The sequence below is a fragment of the Aquarana catesbeiana genome, linkage group LG07 (assembly GCF_042186555.1).
Source record: "Aquarana catesbeiana isolate 2022-GZ linkage group LG07, ASM4218655v1, whole genome shotgun sequence".
Classification (NCBI taxonomy): Eukaryota; Metazoa; Chordata; class Amphibia; order Anura; family Ranidae; genus Aquarana; species Aquarana catesbeiana.
Window position 1 is genome coordinate 91,022,512 of NC_133330.1, and position 16,860 is coordinate 91,039,371.

The 16,860-nt window shown below is 44.0% G+C and overlaps 1 protein-coding gene across 1 annotated transcript in view; it reads right to left on the minus strand.

Moving 5' to 3' along the window:
- Positions 1-6,423: 6,423 nt before the first annotated feature.
- CYTH4 (cytohesin 4) overlaps positions 6,424-16,860 on the minus strand; it is a 138,714-nt gene continuing 128,277 nt past the window's right edge. Inside the window, exons 10-13 of the mRNA XM_073592477.1 lie at positions 15,670-15,746; positions 15,520-15,591; positions 9,870-10,015; positions 6,424-7,427 (exon numbers count right to left, since the gene is read on the minus strand). Coding sequence (XP_073448578.1) covers positions 7,349-7,427; positions 9,870-10,015; positions 15,520-15,591; positions 15,670-15,746 — 374 coding nt within the window. The 3' untranslated portion in view covers positions 6,424-7,348. The remainder of the gene's footprint in view (positions 7,428-9,869; positions 10,016-15,519; positions 15,592-15,669; positions 15,747-16,860) is intronic.

A 16,860-nucleotide genomic window follows, 5' to 3' on the forward strand; every position in this document is an offset into this window, starting at 1 on the left:
TCTAGCATTAAATAATATGCACAACCCTTACGTCTGGGTTACTATTGGCTGCCTGCTCTGCTGTATATAAGGTGCTCCTTGTTATTTACAACCTAGACCTCTGATTGGCTGCCCGCAGCCTTTTATTATTGGCTGATACTGAGAAGATATCTCTTTGACTACTGTAATCAAAGAGATATCTCAGATCTAACCATTAATAAAAGGCTGCAGGCGGCCAATCAGAGGCTCAGGCTGTGAGTGGAGGAACCTGGGCCCCCATTCTTAGGTGCTAAAAGCCCACAGGTTAGGGGGCGCAAATTACTCGCCTTGCCCCGGGTGCTGACAACCCACACTACGCCACTGGTTCTTATATCTGTTGGGGACTACAGCACCAAGATCTAATCTTGACTCTGCTCCTGCCCGCCTTGGTGTTTTGGGTGTTTTTGCCAGTCTTGGAGTGTTTCCACTCTTCCTGTTGCCTTTTTTCATCCATAATTAATAAATTTAAAGCAAAATCAAACTTTTTCAAAACTAAACTGAAGTTTAGTCAATTTTTTGGATACAGCACCAGACACATTAGTTGAGTGTAATATATTTTATCTCATGCCCTGCAGGCTGTTGTTTCTTCCCTTTATGCTACTATTATAACATAGTTGCTAACATTGTAAAAATATTTTTAGGTACACTTTTTTGGCTGTAGGCGGAGTCACATTATAATTAGGGGGCGGGGCATGCATTTGTGGGCGTGACATCATTGAAATAAAAAATGCGGGGCGCAAAGCGCCGACAAATGGGCATGGTTTACGTGGGAAAGTGGGCGTGGCTTAAATGGGCATGGCTCAAATGAGGTGTGGTTAGAGTCTGAGATGAATATGGGATGGAGAGGAAAAGGGGGGAAGGGGGGGACAGGGATGGAGGGACAGCAGCCCCAGATCCTACACCACAATAGAAATGTGTATTCCAGAGTTTAACAATAAGCAGATAAAGATACTCCAAACACCTGGTGTTAGCGCTTCAATCATCCCGGCACCATGATTGTTATGGTGTCAGGATGATTGAAGCACATTATTTCTATTATTACATTGCAATATAAAATGAAATCATTCAACTCACCATAATGCAGAATCAGTGGGAGCCCTGAGCGTGTCACCTGCCACGTTGCCTACCACCAGATGCCATCAGGTGTCCCCAGCTGAGCCTTCCTCACATCTGTGTCCACATCAGCAGAGTCCTCCTTACATCTGTGTCCACATCAGTCCTTCTTACATCTGTGTCCCCATCAGTCCTCCCTACATCTGTGTCCTCATTAGTCCTCCTTACATCTGTGTCCCCATCAGTCCTCCTTACATCTGTGTCCCCATCAGTCTTCCTTACATCTGTGTCCCCATCAGCAGAGTCCTCTTTACATCTGTGTCCCCATCAGTCCTCCTTACATCTGGTGCCCCCCTGTGACATCCAGACTGGCCCCCCGTGACATCCAGACTATACGGCCCCCCCGTGACATCCAGACTATACGGCCCCCCCCCGTGACATCCAGACTATACGGCCCCCCCTGTGACATCCAGACTATACGCCCCCCCCCGTGACATCCAGACTATACGGCCCCCCCGTGACATCCAGACTATACGGCCCCCCCCATGACATCCAGACTATACGGCCCCCCCTGTGACATCCAGACTATACGGCCCCCCCATGACATCCAGACTATACGGCCCCCCTTTGTGACATCCAGACTATACGGCCCCCCTGTGACATCCAGACTATACGGCCCCCCCTGTGACACCCAGACTATACGGACCCCCCGTGACATCCAGACTGGCCCCCCCGTGACATCCAGACTATACAGTCCCCCCTGTGACATCCAGACTATACAGCCCCCCCCTGTGACACCCAGACTATACGGCCCCCCCCGTGACATCCAGACTGTCCCCCCCGTGACATCCAGACTGCCCCCCCTGTGACATCCAGACATACGCCCCCCCCGTGACATCCAGACTGGTCCCCCTTGTGACATCCAGATTATACAGCCCCCCGTGACATCCAGACTGGCCCCCACCTGTGACATCCAGCCTGGCCCCCCCGTGACATCCAGACTGGCCCCCCCTGTGACATCCAGACGGCCCCCCCATGACATCCAGACTGGCCCCCCGTGACATCCAGACTGGCCCCCCCTGTGACATCCAGACTGACCCCCCTGTGACATCCAGACCGCTCCCCCCTGTGACGACCAGACTGGCCCCCCTGTGACATCCAGACCGGCCCCCCCTGTGACATCCAGGCTATATGGCCCCAAAGCTGGTCAAGCGGAACCGTAGAGATTGAGCTGTGGCGCCGCCCATCTCCCGTCCCTTTCTATAACAGGTCACAGAGACTGGCAGCAGGACGGAGCGGGCGGCGCCGCAGCTCAATCTCTATTGTAGCCATCTGGCCAGCCTACTTCTACGCTCTCGTTGAAAATGGCGGCCGGCGGAGACATCGTCTCCGCTGGCCGCGGACCTCTAGCGGCCAGCGGCGCAAACCTTGGTGGCGAAAATTGGGAAAAACCGAATTTCTCGGGACATCTCCCGGGAAACGATTAAATCGGGAAAAGGGTCTAAATCCCGGGAATGTCCCGGGAAATTCGGGACAGTTGGCAAGTATGTTATAACCGCTGGATATTGCCCTGAGTGGCTGTCTTCTGGTGAATGGGTTCACAACAGTGTGAAGAGTTGCACTGTTTACCCACCCCCTTCTGCCCTCTCTGCCATTCACAGACCTTGTACTACTATTCTCCCAAAATACATCATGTTCTGTGCATGGAGGAGAGGATGAATGACAGGATCCCCACTGCCTGTTCACAGGACGCATTGCATTGTGGAAGAATAGTATTATAAGGTCTCTGGCAGAATGGGGCGGGCAAGCAGTAAAACTCTTCACAGTAGCAGCTGCTGTTATCTCATACATCAGAGGAAGATAGCCACTCAGGGCAATATCTCCTGGTTATGAAGGTGGCGTAAAGGGAGGATTTTTGCAAGAATCAGCAGCATGCAGGATGTGGGGTATACGTCATTACACGTAACTAAAGAAAAAAATACCTTCTGTTAAAAAAAGAAAGAAAGAATATCACCAAACCTTAGATTACATTTTTGAATATTTTTTTTTGCAGAAGAGACATGCAGTCTCCCTCATCTTAGACCAGACAGTACTGGAGGAGGGCACACTTGTAAGGTATGTGTGCAGTGCTCTGCATACTTGTACATTGTGGCATTATTAACAGCTCATCCCCCTGCACAGAATTTCACTTTAATTAAAAAAATAAACAGTCCAAAAGAACAAGCAGGCCTGAGTTGCAAAAGTGACAGCATCTGTGCAGTTAACTTTCCAGTTTTAGCAAAACACTGAGATTTTATTATCCCCTTAGGTCAGTGGTTCTCAACCTGGGGGTCGGGACCCCCTAGGGAGTCGCATGACGATTTGCCAGGGGTCACCAAATCCTGGGCTGTTCCTGAAGCCTACACCGCTCTCCCAGCCTTTTCGTGGCCGCCCACTCAGCCTCTTTGCAGCCTCCCATTCAGTTCACAGCATTGCTGGGGAGGCAGAGACTAGAGGTCAGCTGACTAGTGAGTAATGTGAAGTGGGAGGGGCTGGAGGAGACCCCATCTCCTGATTTCTGGCATAGGTGTCACTGCTGCGAGACACCACAGAGCTGGAGTCACAGTGAGTAACACTACCTGTGATTAGAGTTGCCATTAAAAGTCCCCACTACAGTTCTCAGATCAGCAGATGACCTTGATCAAGAGCACCTAAGTTGGCTGATAAGAACTCCCCCCAGCATTGCCACTGATCCCATTTCCCCCTATTTTTATATTCAGTCCCCCTGAGTCAATGCTTTGTAGAACCACCTTTCCCTGCAATTACAGCTGCAAGTCTTTTTGAGTATGTCTCTTCCAGCTTTGCACATCTAGAGAGTGGATTTTTTGTCCATTCTTCTCTGCAAAATAGCTCAAGCTCTGTCAGATTGGATAGAGAGCGTCTGTGAACAGCAATTCTTGTCACAGATTCTCAATTGGATTTAGGTCTGGACTTTGACTGGGCCATTCTAACACATGACTATGCTTTAAACTATTCTAAACCATTCCATTGTAGCTCTGGCTGTATGTTTAGTGTTGTGCTGCTGGAAGGTGAACCTCCACCCCAGTCTGAAGTCTTTTGCAGACTTTAAAAGCCTCGCACACACAAGCGGAATGTCCGACAGAAAAAGCCAGACGGAAGCTTTTTGTCTATTCCGATCGTGTGTGTGCCTCATCTGACTTTTTTTTTGGAAATTCTGACAGACCTAGAAATAGAACATGTTCTAAATATTTCCAACGGAACCAATTCCTATTGGGAAAACCGCTCGTCTGTATACTGTTCCGACGGACCAAAAACGACGCATGCTCTGAAGCAAGTACGAGACGGGAGCTACTGGCTATTGAACTTCCTTTTTCTAGTCCCATCGTATGTGCTGTACGTCACTGCGTTCTGGACGGTCGGACTTTGGTCGCACTTTGGGTTGGCCGTGTGTAGGCAAGACCGCTTGAATGGAATTCCGTCAGAGTTCTGTCGGAGAAACCTTCGGAGTTTATTCCGACGGCAAAACCGATTGCTCTGTTTTTGGCTCCATCCATCATCTCATCAACTCTGACCAGCTTCTCTGTACATGCTGAAGAAAAGAATCCCCTACCATGTTTCACAGTGGAAATGGTGTGTTCAGGGTGATGTGCAGTGTTAGTTTTCCACCACACATAGCGTTTTGCTTTTAGGCCAAAAATTTCAATTTTGGTCTCATTTGACCAGAGCACCTTCATCCACATGTTTGCTGTGTCCCCCTCCCCCCCTTTGGCTTCTCGCAAACTGCAAATGGGACTTCTTATGGCTTTCTTTCAACAATGGCTTTCTTCTTCCATAAAGGCCAGATTTGTGGAGTGCACGACTAATAGTTGTCCTGTGGACATATTCTCCCACCTGAGCTGTGGATCTTTGCAGCTTCTCCAGAGTTATCATGGGCCTCTTGGCTGCTTCTCTGATTAATGCTCTCCTTGCCTGGCCTGTCAGTTTAGGTGGACGGCCATGTCTTGGTAGGTTTGCAGTTGTGCCATACTCTTTCCATTTTCGGATGATGGATTGAACAGTATTCCGTGAGATGTTCAAAGCTTGGGATATTTTTTTATAACCTAACCCTGATTTAAACTTCTCCACAATTTTATCCCTGACCTGTCTGGTGTGTTCATTGGCCTTCATGATGCTGCTTGTTCACTAAGGTTCTAAAAAAACATCAGAGGGCTTCAAAGAACAGCTGTATTTATACTGACATTAAATTACACACAGATGGACTCTATTTATTAATTAGGTGACTTCTGGCAATTGGTTCGACTAGATTTTAGTTAGGGGTAACAGAGTAATGGGGGCTGAATACAAATGCATGCCACACTTTTCATATATTTATTTATAAAAAATTTTGAAAACCATTTATCATTTTCCTTCCACTTCACCATTACGTGCCACTTTGTGTTGGTCTATCACATAAAATCCCAATAAAATACATACAGGCAGTCCCCGAGTTACGAACACCCGAGTTATGAACGACTCCTACTTACTAATGGCCTCAAATGCCGGCCACTTGTGCTCCACACTGATCCTGGATACCTCCGGACACATTCCATACTGCAGTACTACATGTACTGCATGGCCAGAAGAGCCCCAGATAACATAACAAGCGCCCGGAACATCCCACGTACATGCAAAGACAGACATTACACTTACAAATGCAGTGTTCCGACCAGAATTTACACTTACAAATGCAGTGTTGCGACTTACGAACAACTTCGACTTACGAACAAACCTACAGTCCCTATTGTGTTCGTAACTCAGGGACTTCTTGTATATGTTTTTGGTTGTAACATGACAAAATGTGGAAAGTTTCAAGGGGTATGAATACTTTTCAAGGCACTGTACTTGTATGAAAAACTATCCTGTTCTCTTTGTATTGCTTCCTTTATGTGAAATCCCTGGTGTTCCTGCCAGTATCTCTAATTCCCTAATAAAAACTGACTACACTAGACAGCATGGTCAGTTCTCTAGATGTAGTGCAAACTCAGCCTGCTCTCCTCCAATTATCAGACTTGACCTGACATGCCCCCCCCCCCCCCTTGCATAGCCAATCACTGGAAAGCTCAGTGTTGCTTCTCCTCCCCCCAGCTCTTATGCAGCTGAGAACAAAGGGAATAAAAAAGGGAGGAATGGTATTTATGTTGTTTTTATATCTTTACACAAATGTTTTGCTTTTCATTTGTATTTTAAACGGAATGGGTTGTTTTACAAGGAAATCATTTACAATCACTTTAATGCTGCTTGAGGGTCAAGTAATAACACAGCAGATTACAACAAATCCAAGACTGCTGACAACAATAACATATAGATCCTTAGTATAATTAATATTTTATTGTGTTATATTCTCAGTTAATTAACATCATATACATCAGAAAGTAAAACAAAACAGTTTGGGGACTATTGCATTGATCTAAAACAAAATTGTGTAAGCTGGAATTCCCCCTTTAGCCTGGGTTCACACATGTGCAGTGAGAATTGAAGCTCACGTTTCACTGGGAAGATAAAAATCCGTTGTTCAAAGGTTCATCTGCGGTTCAGCTGCGGATCAGTGAGCAGGGAGAGGGGGAGGGAGAGGGGGGGAGAGGGGGAGGTGTAGTGAGAAGGAGAAAATGCATGTTCAGAACGCAATGCATCTGCGAATCAGATGCGTTCCCATAGAAAATACTGGGCTTGTAATTCGCACCGCAATGCCCAGAAAACGCACACGTTTTTTGTGCAATGCGCAGTGTGAATGCAACGCACATATGTGAACCAGATGCATTCATATGAATGTATTTTAAAATGTCCTGCGAATTGGATGCATTGTAAGCCGCATCTAATTCGCATAGGTGTGAACAGGGGCTAAAACTCATGTATGTTAAATGTGAATGCACTCACACATCACAAAGCATCACAATGCTAAACATTGTGCAGTTTCTTTTTCCTGGTTTGAGTCCCTACTCCTGATCGTCTTTAAAGATGAGGTTTTTTGTCCGTAGTTTGAAATGAATTGCACATATTTTTGTAAGAAGATTCTGTCCACAATTGTCTTTATGTTATGCTCCAGGAATTCCAGGGATATGCAGGATAGGATGCCGAGCTAGCCAACCACCCAGTGCTAGAGCATTAACCTGGAAGTGTTTTCAGAGAAGGCAACACAGCAACCAAGGCTGATCTCTAGACTGTGGATCCCTGTAAAGACTTCGGATTTCTCCAGTCTAGTTTTTTAATCCAAGGAAATACATACAGCTGTTCTGCTTATTCAGTGGTCCTTTTTCATTGATGATATTTTCTTCTGTATGGTAACCTGATCAAGGAAAGGATTCCAAGAAATGCTGGATCTGGAAAAAAAAAAAAAAAGGAGGTTTCTGGATGGAATTTCCTTAAAAAAAAAAAAAAAAGTTTGAGATATGTTGATGGCATGTGACACTCAGGGCCTCCGATTAGAAGGTTTCTTGTTTGTTACATGTAGTCAACATTTTTTAGAGATTTAGACTCCAGGCAGATAAAAAAGATACACATTAATGTAGCTCTGTAATATACAAATACATCCTAAGGGTCCATGCACACTGGGTTAAAAATCGCTGCTTCTATAGGAGTTTTGTGTTTTGCCTGTAGAAGCAGCTCAATGTTATCCTATATGTCCATGCACATTAGAACGATTAGAGGCATATTTTTAGCTCAGCATTTAGAGGCAGGAAAAAAAAAACCTTCTGGTTTGCGTTTCTGATTGGAGCTTTCTGGCAGAAAAAAATGCTAAACTCTCCTACTAAATTCGCCTAAACTGTGTACAAAAAAATGTGAGCATTTTTTTCCGCCAAGGGAACTGGAATTTTTTTAAGCCCACTGTGCATTGAGCTTTAAAGGGTTAGTTCATCTTTTCACAATACTTAAAAAGGTAAACTAACTGAAAGCACCCTCTCCACACCCTCGATCCCATATGCACTTAGCTCCTTGGAGGACTATCTCCCACTGCCCATTCTAGCTGATGTAGTGGTCCATGCATTTGAAAGCTGCTCTCTTCTGCACCCTTATATTTTTCTTCTGGGATGCTGGGATGACACACACTGAAATTCATTGGTCAGCACAGTCAAATGCCAGTGCTGACCAATGCCCGCTCACCACTATGATGCCATAAAGCCTCTGGACTGTGTACTGCATTTCTCAGATGCCCAGACTGCTTGAGCAGGAGAAGATAATCAAAGACGGAGACAAGTGCAGTGGGGATTGGGGGTGGGGGTATAATGAGACATAGTCTGAACGTAAAGTATGCACATGACATAGCATATACAAAGCATAGTAAGAGCTAGTCTGAAAGGAAAAAGCTACTGCTGTGCTTTCTCTTAGAAAACCCATAATGTTCTGCAAACCTGGTGACATGTGGACCCCCAATATTCACATTTTTTATAGTAAAATAAAGATTTTTTTTAGAGATAGTAAAACACTTTAAATGTAGTTTAATAAACCTAAAAAAATAAACATATTGCCCTAAAACCATTTCTCTTTAAAGGAGAGGCAGCACTGTTTTCACTTCAATTTGAATTGACATGCTTACTTGAGGTCAGTGACTCAAAGTTATTAAGATAGAGATGGCCAGGCAACTAGCATTTTTGGAAAGAGCTTTCGTGGGTGTTTGTGTTTGCTTGTTCAAATGGTATAACACCATAGGCTCAATTCACAAAGCTTTAACACCAGCCTAGGACACTATGGGGGTAATTTATCCAAATTGGTGCTGGCAGAGTCTGGAGCAGCTGTGCAAGACAACCAATCATCTTCTATATTTAGTTAAGCTTTGAAAATGAAAAATAGACATTGATTAGTTGTCATGTACGACTGATCCAGATTCTGCCTTTTGATAAATTTCCCTTTATCTGTTTTCAGCTGTGTGACTGTAATTTTCAATTTTTATAGGATGCAACTGGAAATAACTGCCACTTTCTTTTAATTATGGATACGTATCCTGAGGTGTTAGCTTTGTGAACTGAGTCGTATGTATTTGCAGTAATGCTAAAATACTGCTTTTGGGAGATGTTTAACTTTTTAACTTTTGAGTACCAGCCTGTACTTACTTAATTACCAGGCCTTTTTTCAGTGTTCAGTGCTGTGATAATTTTATTGATAATTACAACATGCAACACTATACCCAAATTACTTTTACATATTTTTTGAGACAGAGCATTTTTTTTTTACTATATAAAGAAAAAAAGACCAAACATTTTACAAAATAAAAAACCTGTTTACCTTATCTTATTTTATTAAAATAAAAAAGCCAGGACAGTGTATTCTATAGTTGCATTTCTCATGCAATAAACCAAGTTTTTAAAAAATGCCAGGACAGTACGCACACCCCCAAAATAACCTGTTTTTGTACAATGGGCACCCTAAGGTGATCTTATTTGTTTGGAACTAAAGGAGCATGCTATTATTGAGGTAGTTAAAACATGGATTTAGGCGATTGTGCACTAGATACAGTGCACACAAACCATACACAAAGGGAGGACGTGGTGAAGGGGTTAACGTGATCTATGACCAATTATAGTGATCCCAAGCCACTGTTTAAGGACAGCTCAAGTCACAAGAATTAACAGGTGCACTAGCCAACAATGTTCTTTTTTGTAGTACAGTTTATAAATGACACTGGGTATATAATGGTCAACCACTTTGTAATTTTTTTAGACCTACGGTGATAAAAAAAAAAAAAAGTGTTTAAATAATTTTAATTCCATGCTATGGAAAGTACACTATTATCAAATGAACTGATTTAGTATCATTTACATACTGACCTGAGGCTCTGTACCCAGCTCTCCCTTTCTTCACCACTGGTAGCAGACAAGCGATATGATTGGTGGTTTCCTTGCACTTTCTTCCCATCTGCCTGCGTCTTGCAAGCTTTAACAGTGTGCCCTCTTGCATGTAGGTCAAAGCAGTGCTGAAGAAACAAATGGAAGAGAATATTACTTTTAATTTGCTCCTCCAGTTGATCATTCAAAAAAATAATCATTACATGACTATCCACATTCACCCTGGCCAAAGGTGTTTGAGTATGTCTTGTGTAGAGAACTTTGGTGCCAAAAACAGGGCCTGTTCAGGTAAATCCTTCCAAGCTAATCTAACATTTCCTTGTGATCAGTCAGCCCATGGATGTATCTAGTCTTGAAATGCCCTTTGATATGCAGTAATTTTATAGATGATATATTTCAGTGACAATCATCTTTCATCTATGGCTATCTTTTGTGTCAATATGAGGTTGACATGTTATTTAGATTTTCTGCATTTTTGAGAACATTGGGGATTTGCCATTGAAGATGATTATGTCCTTGTGTCATTTCACCTTCTTCCCTCTGTTGTCTCATGAGTCATGGGAATTCAGACAGACAGGTAACTGCCTGAGAAGAAAAACTGCTTACTTCACACATCACATAACCAGTAGACCAGGAGGACAGAGGGAATATAGGGGCCAGCATTGTTTTATATGAACTTGGCAGCATGGAGTGTTTAGGGATAGAAACATTACCAGCAAGTTATTTGTTTAGATTTTTGAAATGGACATTCACTGGAAAAATTCATACACACGCACACATTTTTTTTTTTTTTTTTTAAGATCAGCCCACCTTCTGCCTTAATTCTCACCTAGGCAAACATTACGCTCCTGCAGCCTCCCGTTATATCCCTGTTACATATCCCAGAAGGCTGTAGGAGCAGGTAGTTACAGCAGCTGGAGGGTGGATCTGATGGCACACCTTCAGGGGCCAGGTGCAAGAGTCAGGAAGAGGTAGCTGGCTCCCAATGACAAAAACGGATGACAGAGGAAGGGAAGGTGGCAGCCTGTGGCAGCAGAGCAGCAGATGCACAGCAGGGCACCGCTGGATTTTCTGAGCAGGTGCATAACAAAGTTCCTCTTTAACTTCTTTACAAAATTGACTGGACAATATCAGCTGAGCTAACATGGTATTTACCAAACCATTCCAGGGCCGTCTTTTCGCATTGGGCACGCTGGGCAGTTGCCCGGGGGCCCCACTTGCCTGGGGGGCCCCACCTTCCCAGTGACCCAGGGCCGTCTTACCCAGGGGCCCCAAGTGCTCATGGCGCCTCATCAGGGCTGGCTCTGATCTAGGGTGATGCAGTACTAACCCTTGGCTCGACTGCGCATGTGCAGTTCCCGGCTGGAGCCGGCGGAGACCGAGAGTCTCCAATCATCTATCTGAATGAGTGAAGCTATTTGTATTCTCCCCCTATCTTTCAGTATGCCTTATTCAAGTTCCTCACAGGAGAAGCTGAGAGGGGGAGGAGTGGAGCCATCCTGCAGTGGAGGACGGAGTTTAGCCTATCCTAAGGTAAGCTAGCTGAACAACATGCAGTCCTGTCGGTGGCTTGTCTTCGTGGGCAGGAGGAGGAGGAGAGATGGGGAGAGGATGGGCTCTGTGTAGGGGATGGGCTCTGTGTAGGGGATGGGCTCTGTGTAGAGGATGGGCTCTGTGTAGCAGGCTCCTCTCTCATCCTGTTACACTAGATCGTTTTTGTGTTGGGCTGTGAACTGCTCTGCTTCTAAAGGGAGCACGTTTTCTGAGATCTCTCCCCAATCTCTATTACACCTCCCTGCCCCTACCCATCACCTGCTCACCAGGCACAGCCTCCTCTCCTGCATGACCACCTCATGTGTTAGACTGTGGCACTACAAATCCCATCATGCCAGGAGAGGGGAGGCAGCAGCAATATCACAGATCAGGCTGGTTTTGTAGATAAAAAGTGCTGGTGTTGTATAGTGTGTGTTTTATAAAATGTATGATCATTATATATTTGTTTATTGTGCTTGATGGTCTTAAGGTGTTTATTATTCATATATTTTTTTAGTAAGTAGTGAGCAAATTTAGAGTGGAAGTGCACTGGAGTATTTTTATTTGTTTATAATGGAAAGAGAGTAGTGGAGTGATAGGGGAGGTGGATGGACAGAGAGATGGAAAGAGTGAGGAGTGAGTTAGGCCCCTTTCACACATACACGTTCAGGTCTGTCTGTCAGTTTTTCAGGCGGACCTGATCGGACGCTCCATTCACCTCTATGGAGAGACGGATGTCAGCGGTGACCTGTCCGTTGGCATCCAATCCGCTAATCCAGACGGATGGAAACCCTATTGTCCATCCCTCTGGACGATGGGATGAAAACAGACAGGCAGATCTGTTTTCATCCGATCCCCCATAGAGGAGAGCGGAGCTCTGACAGGTCCGTCTCTCCACAGTGAGCAGAGACGGACCTGTCATCCCTCAGCTCAGCGGAGCGATCCCTGCTGAGCAAGCGGAGTTCGTGAAAACGGACGTGTGTAGAGCCCTAAAGGATGGAGGTAAAGACTGGGTGACAGAGAGATGGATGGTGGGATAGAGCAAGGCATGGAGGGATGTGAGTGAGACAGAGAAATGGAATGATGAAGAAAAAGATGGAGAGAGGGAGTTATGGAAAGAAAGAGGGAGAGACAGAATACTAGAGGGATGAAAGTGATGGAGGATAGAAAAGGTGGAGGGATATAAGGCACAAGGAGTTGTGGAAAGATAAAAGAAGGGAGGGATAGAGGAATGGAAGTGATGGAGGATGAAGAGGTTGGAGGGACCTGCAACAGAGGGAGGGATGGAGACAGGAGGTCTTTAGAATTCTTGTGATCCTGGTTGCTACCTGGGATTGGGTTGCATTTGGTGAGCGGTAGTGCAGGCTTGTGGGGGCCCCAGTGCATTACTTTGCCCAGGGGCCCACAATGCTATTAAGATGGCACTGAACTATCCTATAAAAACCAACACATTGTTTTCACAGAATGCAACATGTTCTGGAAACAGGGGAGAGGTGGATGACAGAATCATCTCCCCCATTCAGAGAACATGTTGCATTCTGGAAAAACAATGTGAGCACTAAGTAAATGGAGGAGACAAAAGGACAAAAAGGGACGGTCTCCATCAGAACCTTTTTCAATGTATTTCAATATTAGACTATAAAGCTATTAACGTCTGCAGCTGCACAAGGTCAACACTATGAAGAGGACCGGGCATCACTGGAGAGAAGATATCTATAGGAACGGAAGGATTCATTATAGGTAAGTTTTGTGACTGCAGCTGTAGCAAAAAAACAAAACAAAAGGTACTTTAATGCTGGAAGGCTGCCAAGACTCTACTTTCATAAAAATTTGCGTGAACTAGATGAATTTTTCAACAATGCCTATAGCTACAGAGGTGACTGACAGCTTGTTTTAATGTAATTATTCCACCGGTTCAAACTATGTAAATAATTTGCATAGTGTGCATAGTATGGGTGCATGTTCTATATGAGTGTATTTTTGAGTGGTTCCAGCAGTACTGGAAATAATTAAGGAAGGAGGGTCCCCTTTAGAATTGAAATAAAAAAAATTGAAATAAAAATAAAACATACACATTATCCAACATTACTGCAAACACTGAATAGTGCTTAGCATATGTCACCAACAAGATAATAATTTTCATGATATATGCAAGGAATAGTTGTTTTATTGTTCTTAAATTGTTGAATAAAAAGTCAGTTTTCATGCTATTTCCTTTGATCTGGTGTGGTATCAGTGAGTGATTTACTCTCCTGCATTAAAGTGTCTGGGGAGTTTCATATCACAGCAGAGATATGAGAATACAGAAGGGTCAGGTTAGCAGGCCGCTTCTGATACAAGGCGGACAGCGCAATCAAGCAATTGAGTCTCTTGAGGTGGAGATAACTGGAGTGTTGTGGAGGACTTTTGGTCATCTTTTTAGATTTTGCTGATTGTAGGATCTTACAGATTCTAGTCATTGCCTTTATTAGCTGTCCTAGTGGTGGTGTATTATGAACATTGCATGTTTGGGATGAAGGATGGTTTAAGCTTGGTCTTCTTGGGGTATATGCCAAATTCATCTTGTTTGGAACATATGCTAAGCCCCATTCAATATGCACAATAAGGGTTGCTGACTGATAAAGAAAAAGGACTTGTTTTTTTACATTTTATATTATGCTGTGGATTACGTGTTTGTTTGCTGTGTTTAATTTCTGTAAATATCTGTTTTTTGAGTGTTGCTTTTAGTGGCGGTTCAAACAAGGGCGGCTTCAAAATCATCCGACTCTGAAGCCGCCCCATACAGCGCGACTTCAACGCGGCTTGCAATATGACTTCTGTATAGAAGTCAATGCAAGCCGCTCCGAAGTCGCCCCAAAGTAGTACAGAAACCTTTTTCTAAGTCGGATTAAAACAATCCTATTAGAAGGGTTCTATTGCAATGCATGGAGCCCGACTTGTCAGGCGGCTAAGTCGCCCGACAGGTCGCCCCTGTGTGAACCGGCATTTAATAATATTAAAGAATAATAATATTAAACCATATCCAACATATTGATGAAGCTCTGGGTTTAGACCAGGACCATTCTCTTTCTTTGGAAAGTGTGTATATAGTAACTCAAGTCACTCAAGTCTGATCTTAGCGACCTATGGTTTGGCCTGAATGCAGGAAGCTGTCACATGATAGCAAGTCGCTGGCCCAATCAGCTGCCAAAGAGGCAGGGATGCTGGTGACCTCATTGATTGATATTTAGATGATGACATCAGAAAACATACCTGCTCCTTTGTACATGCAGCTACGGGGAGCACAGCTGATTGGGCTGACAGCCTACTATCATGTGACAGCCTCCCACACATGATTAAAATTTATTTTACTTTTAAAACCAACACTTCCATAATCGATCACTAATTTGCGGTTACAAAATACAAAACATATCAATGGATAGATCTTTCTCAATAAGACACTGGCTCTTTTTTGGACAGCTAAAATGCCAGATCTACTTAAAATTGATATTTTAGCTAAGCATGGTTAAGCTGAAAAACGTGTTGTCTTCTAATGGTTCTGGGAAACTGCATTGGTAATGTTTTCCATGATCTCCAAATTCATTACTATGTAGCCAGACATAGAAAGCTTTATATTCATTCTCTGCACTTTGAACCCCATTTCCTACTCAGGCCAAATGGTTATATGGGTGCTGTTATAAAATTATACTCTTGGACCCTACGTCTGACCCTAGTGGTTCAGATAACACAGGCAGATGGTAATTTGTGTTTTTCTCATATCACACAACCCAAATAAAATGTATGTGAGCTATATCACTGGCTGTGTGTAATGTTACAGTTAGGTTAGTTGGAATGACTAATCCCCCTTCCCCAGTCTCCTAAAAGGGAAAGCATATCCCTTTGGCTGCAAAAAGCGCTTTGCAGCCAAAGTTTTTCATATGGTAAGTCCCATTTCCATATACATAACCTGATTGCATGAATACTGTGCTGAACAAATTGTTGGTGCTATATAAATCCTCTATAGTGATACTGTACACCTGACTGTATAAGTGAGAGCTCTATAAAACCTTCAGATTAGACACAACCATTAAATGCCCTTTTCCCCCCTCTTTATAGCTACCGGCTTTTTCGGGTCTTCCGCTAATTCAACACACAGGTTTTCCAAAGGAATTATTCCAAGAGGATCTTTGTCCTGGAATAACATAAAATACAGCATGTTACATTATTTTACCATATTCATCTCTAACTTGCTCTGGTGTACTTTACTCACCGTTGTATATTCAAAATAGTATAGGCAGTTATCTTTGAGAATGAACCATCGCTTTTTCCAAGTCTTAACACGGCCACCTGTAACAATATTAAATGTTAGATACTTATGGTGTTTGCTTTCAGTGTGGCTATATGTAATAGTTAAGGCATCATGTGCAATATCTCACAAAAGTGAGTACACCCCTCACATTTTTGTAACTATTTTATCTATATATTTATATATTTTATTATATCTTTTCATGTGACAACACTGAAGAAATGACACTTTGGTACAAAGTAGTGAGTGTACAGCTTGCAGTGTAAATTTCCCCTCAAAATAACTCAACACACATTCATTAATGTCTAAACCACTGGCAACAAAAGTGAGTACACCCCTAAGTGAAAATGTCCAAATTGGGCCCAAAGTGTCAATATTTTGTGTGGCCACCATTATTTTTCAGCACTGCCTTAACCCTCTTGGGCATGGACTTCACCAGAGCTTCGCAGGTTGCCACTGGAGTCCTCTTCCACCCCTCCATGATAACATCACGGAACTGGTGGATGTTAGAGACATCCATGGTCGTTATCGTGTTGGAACACTGCCCAGTCTCTGAAGGGAGGGGATCATGCTTTGCTTCAGTATGTCACAGTACATGTTGGCATTCATGATTCCCTCAATGAACTGTAGCTCCCCAGTGCTGGCAGCACTCATGCAGCCCCAGACCATGACACTCCCACAACCATGCTTGACTGTAGGCAAGACACACTTGTCTTTGTACTCCTCACCTGGTAGCCCCCACACATGCTTGCCACCATCTGAACCAAATAAGTTTATCTTGGTTTCATCAGACCACATGACATGTTTCCAGTAATCCATGTCCTTAGTCTGCTTGCCTTCAGCAAACTGTTTGCGGGCTTTCGTGTGCATCATCTTTAGAAGAGGCTTCCTTGTGGATTGACAGCCATGCAGACCAATTTGATGCAGTGTGCGGCGTATGGTGTGATCACTGACCAGCTGACCCCTCACCCTTTCAATCTCTGCAGCAATGCTGGCAGCATTCATACGTCTATTTCCCAAAGACAACCTCTGGATATGACGCTGAGCACGTGCACGCAGCCTCTTTGGTCGACCATGGCGAGATCTGTTCTGAGTGGAACCTGTCCCGGTAAACCGCTGTATGGTCTTGGCCAACATGCTGCAGCTCAGTTTCAG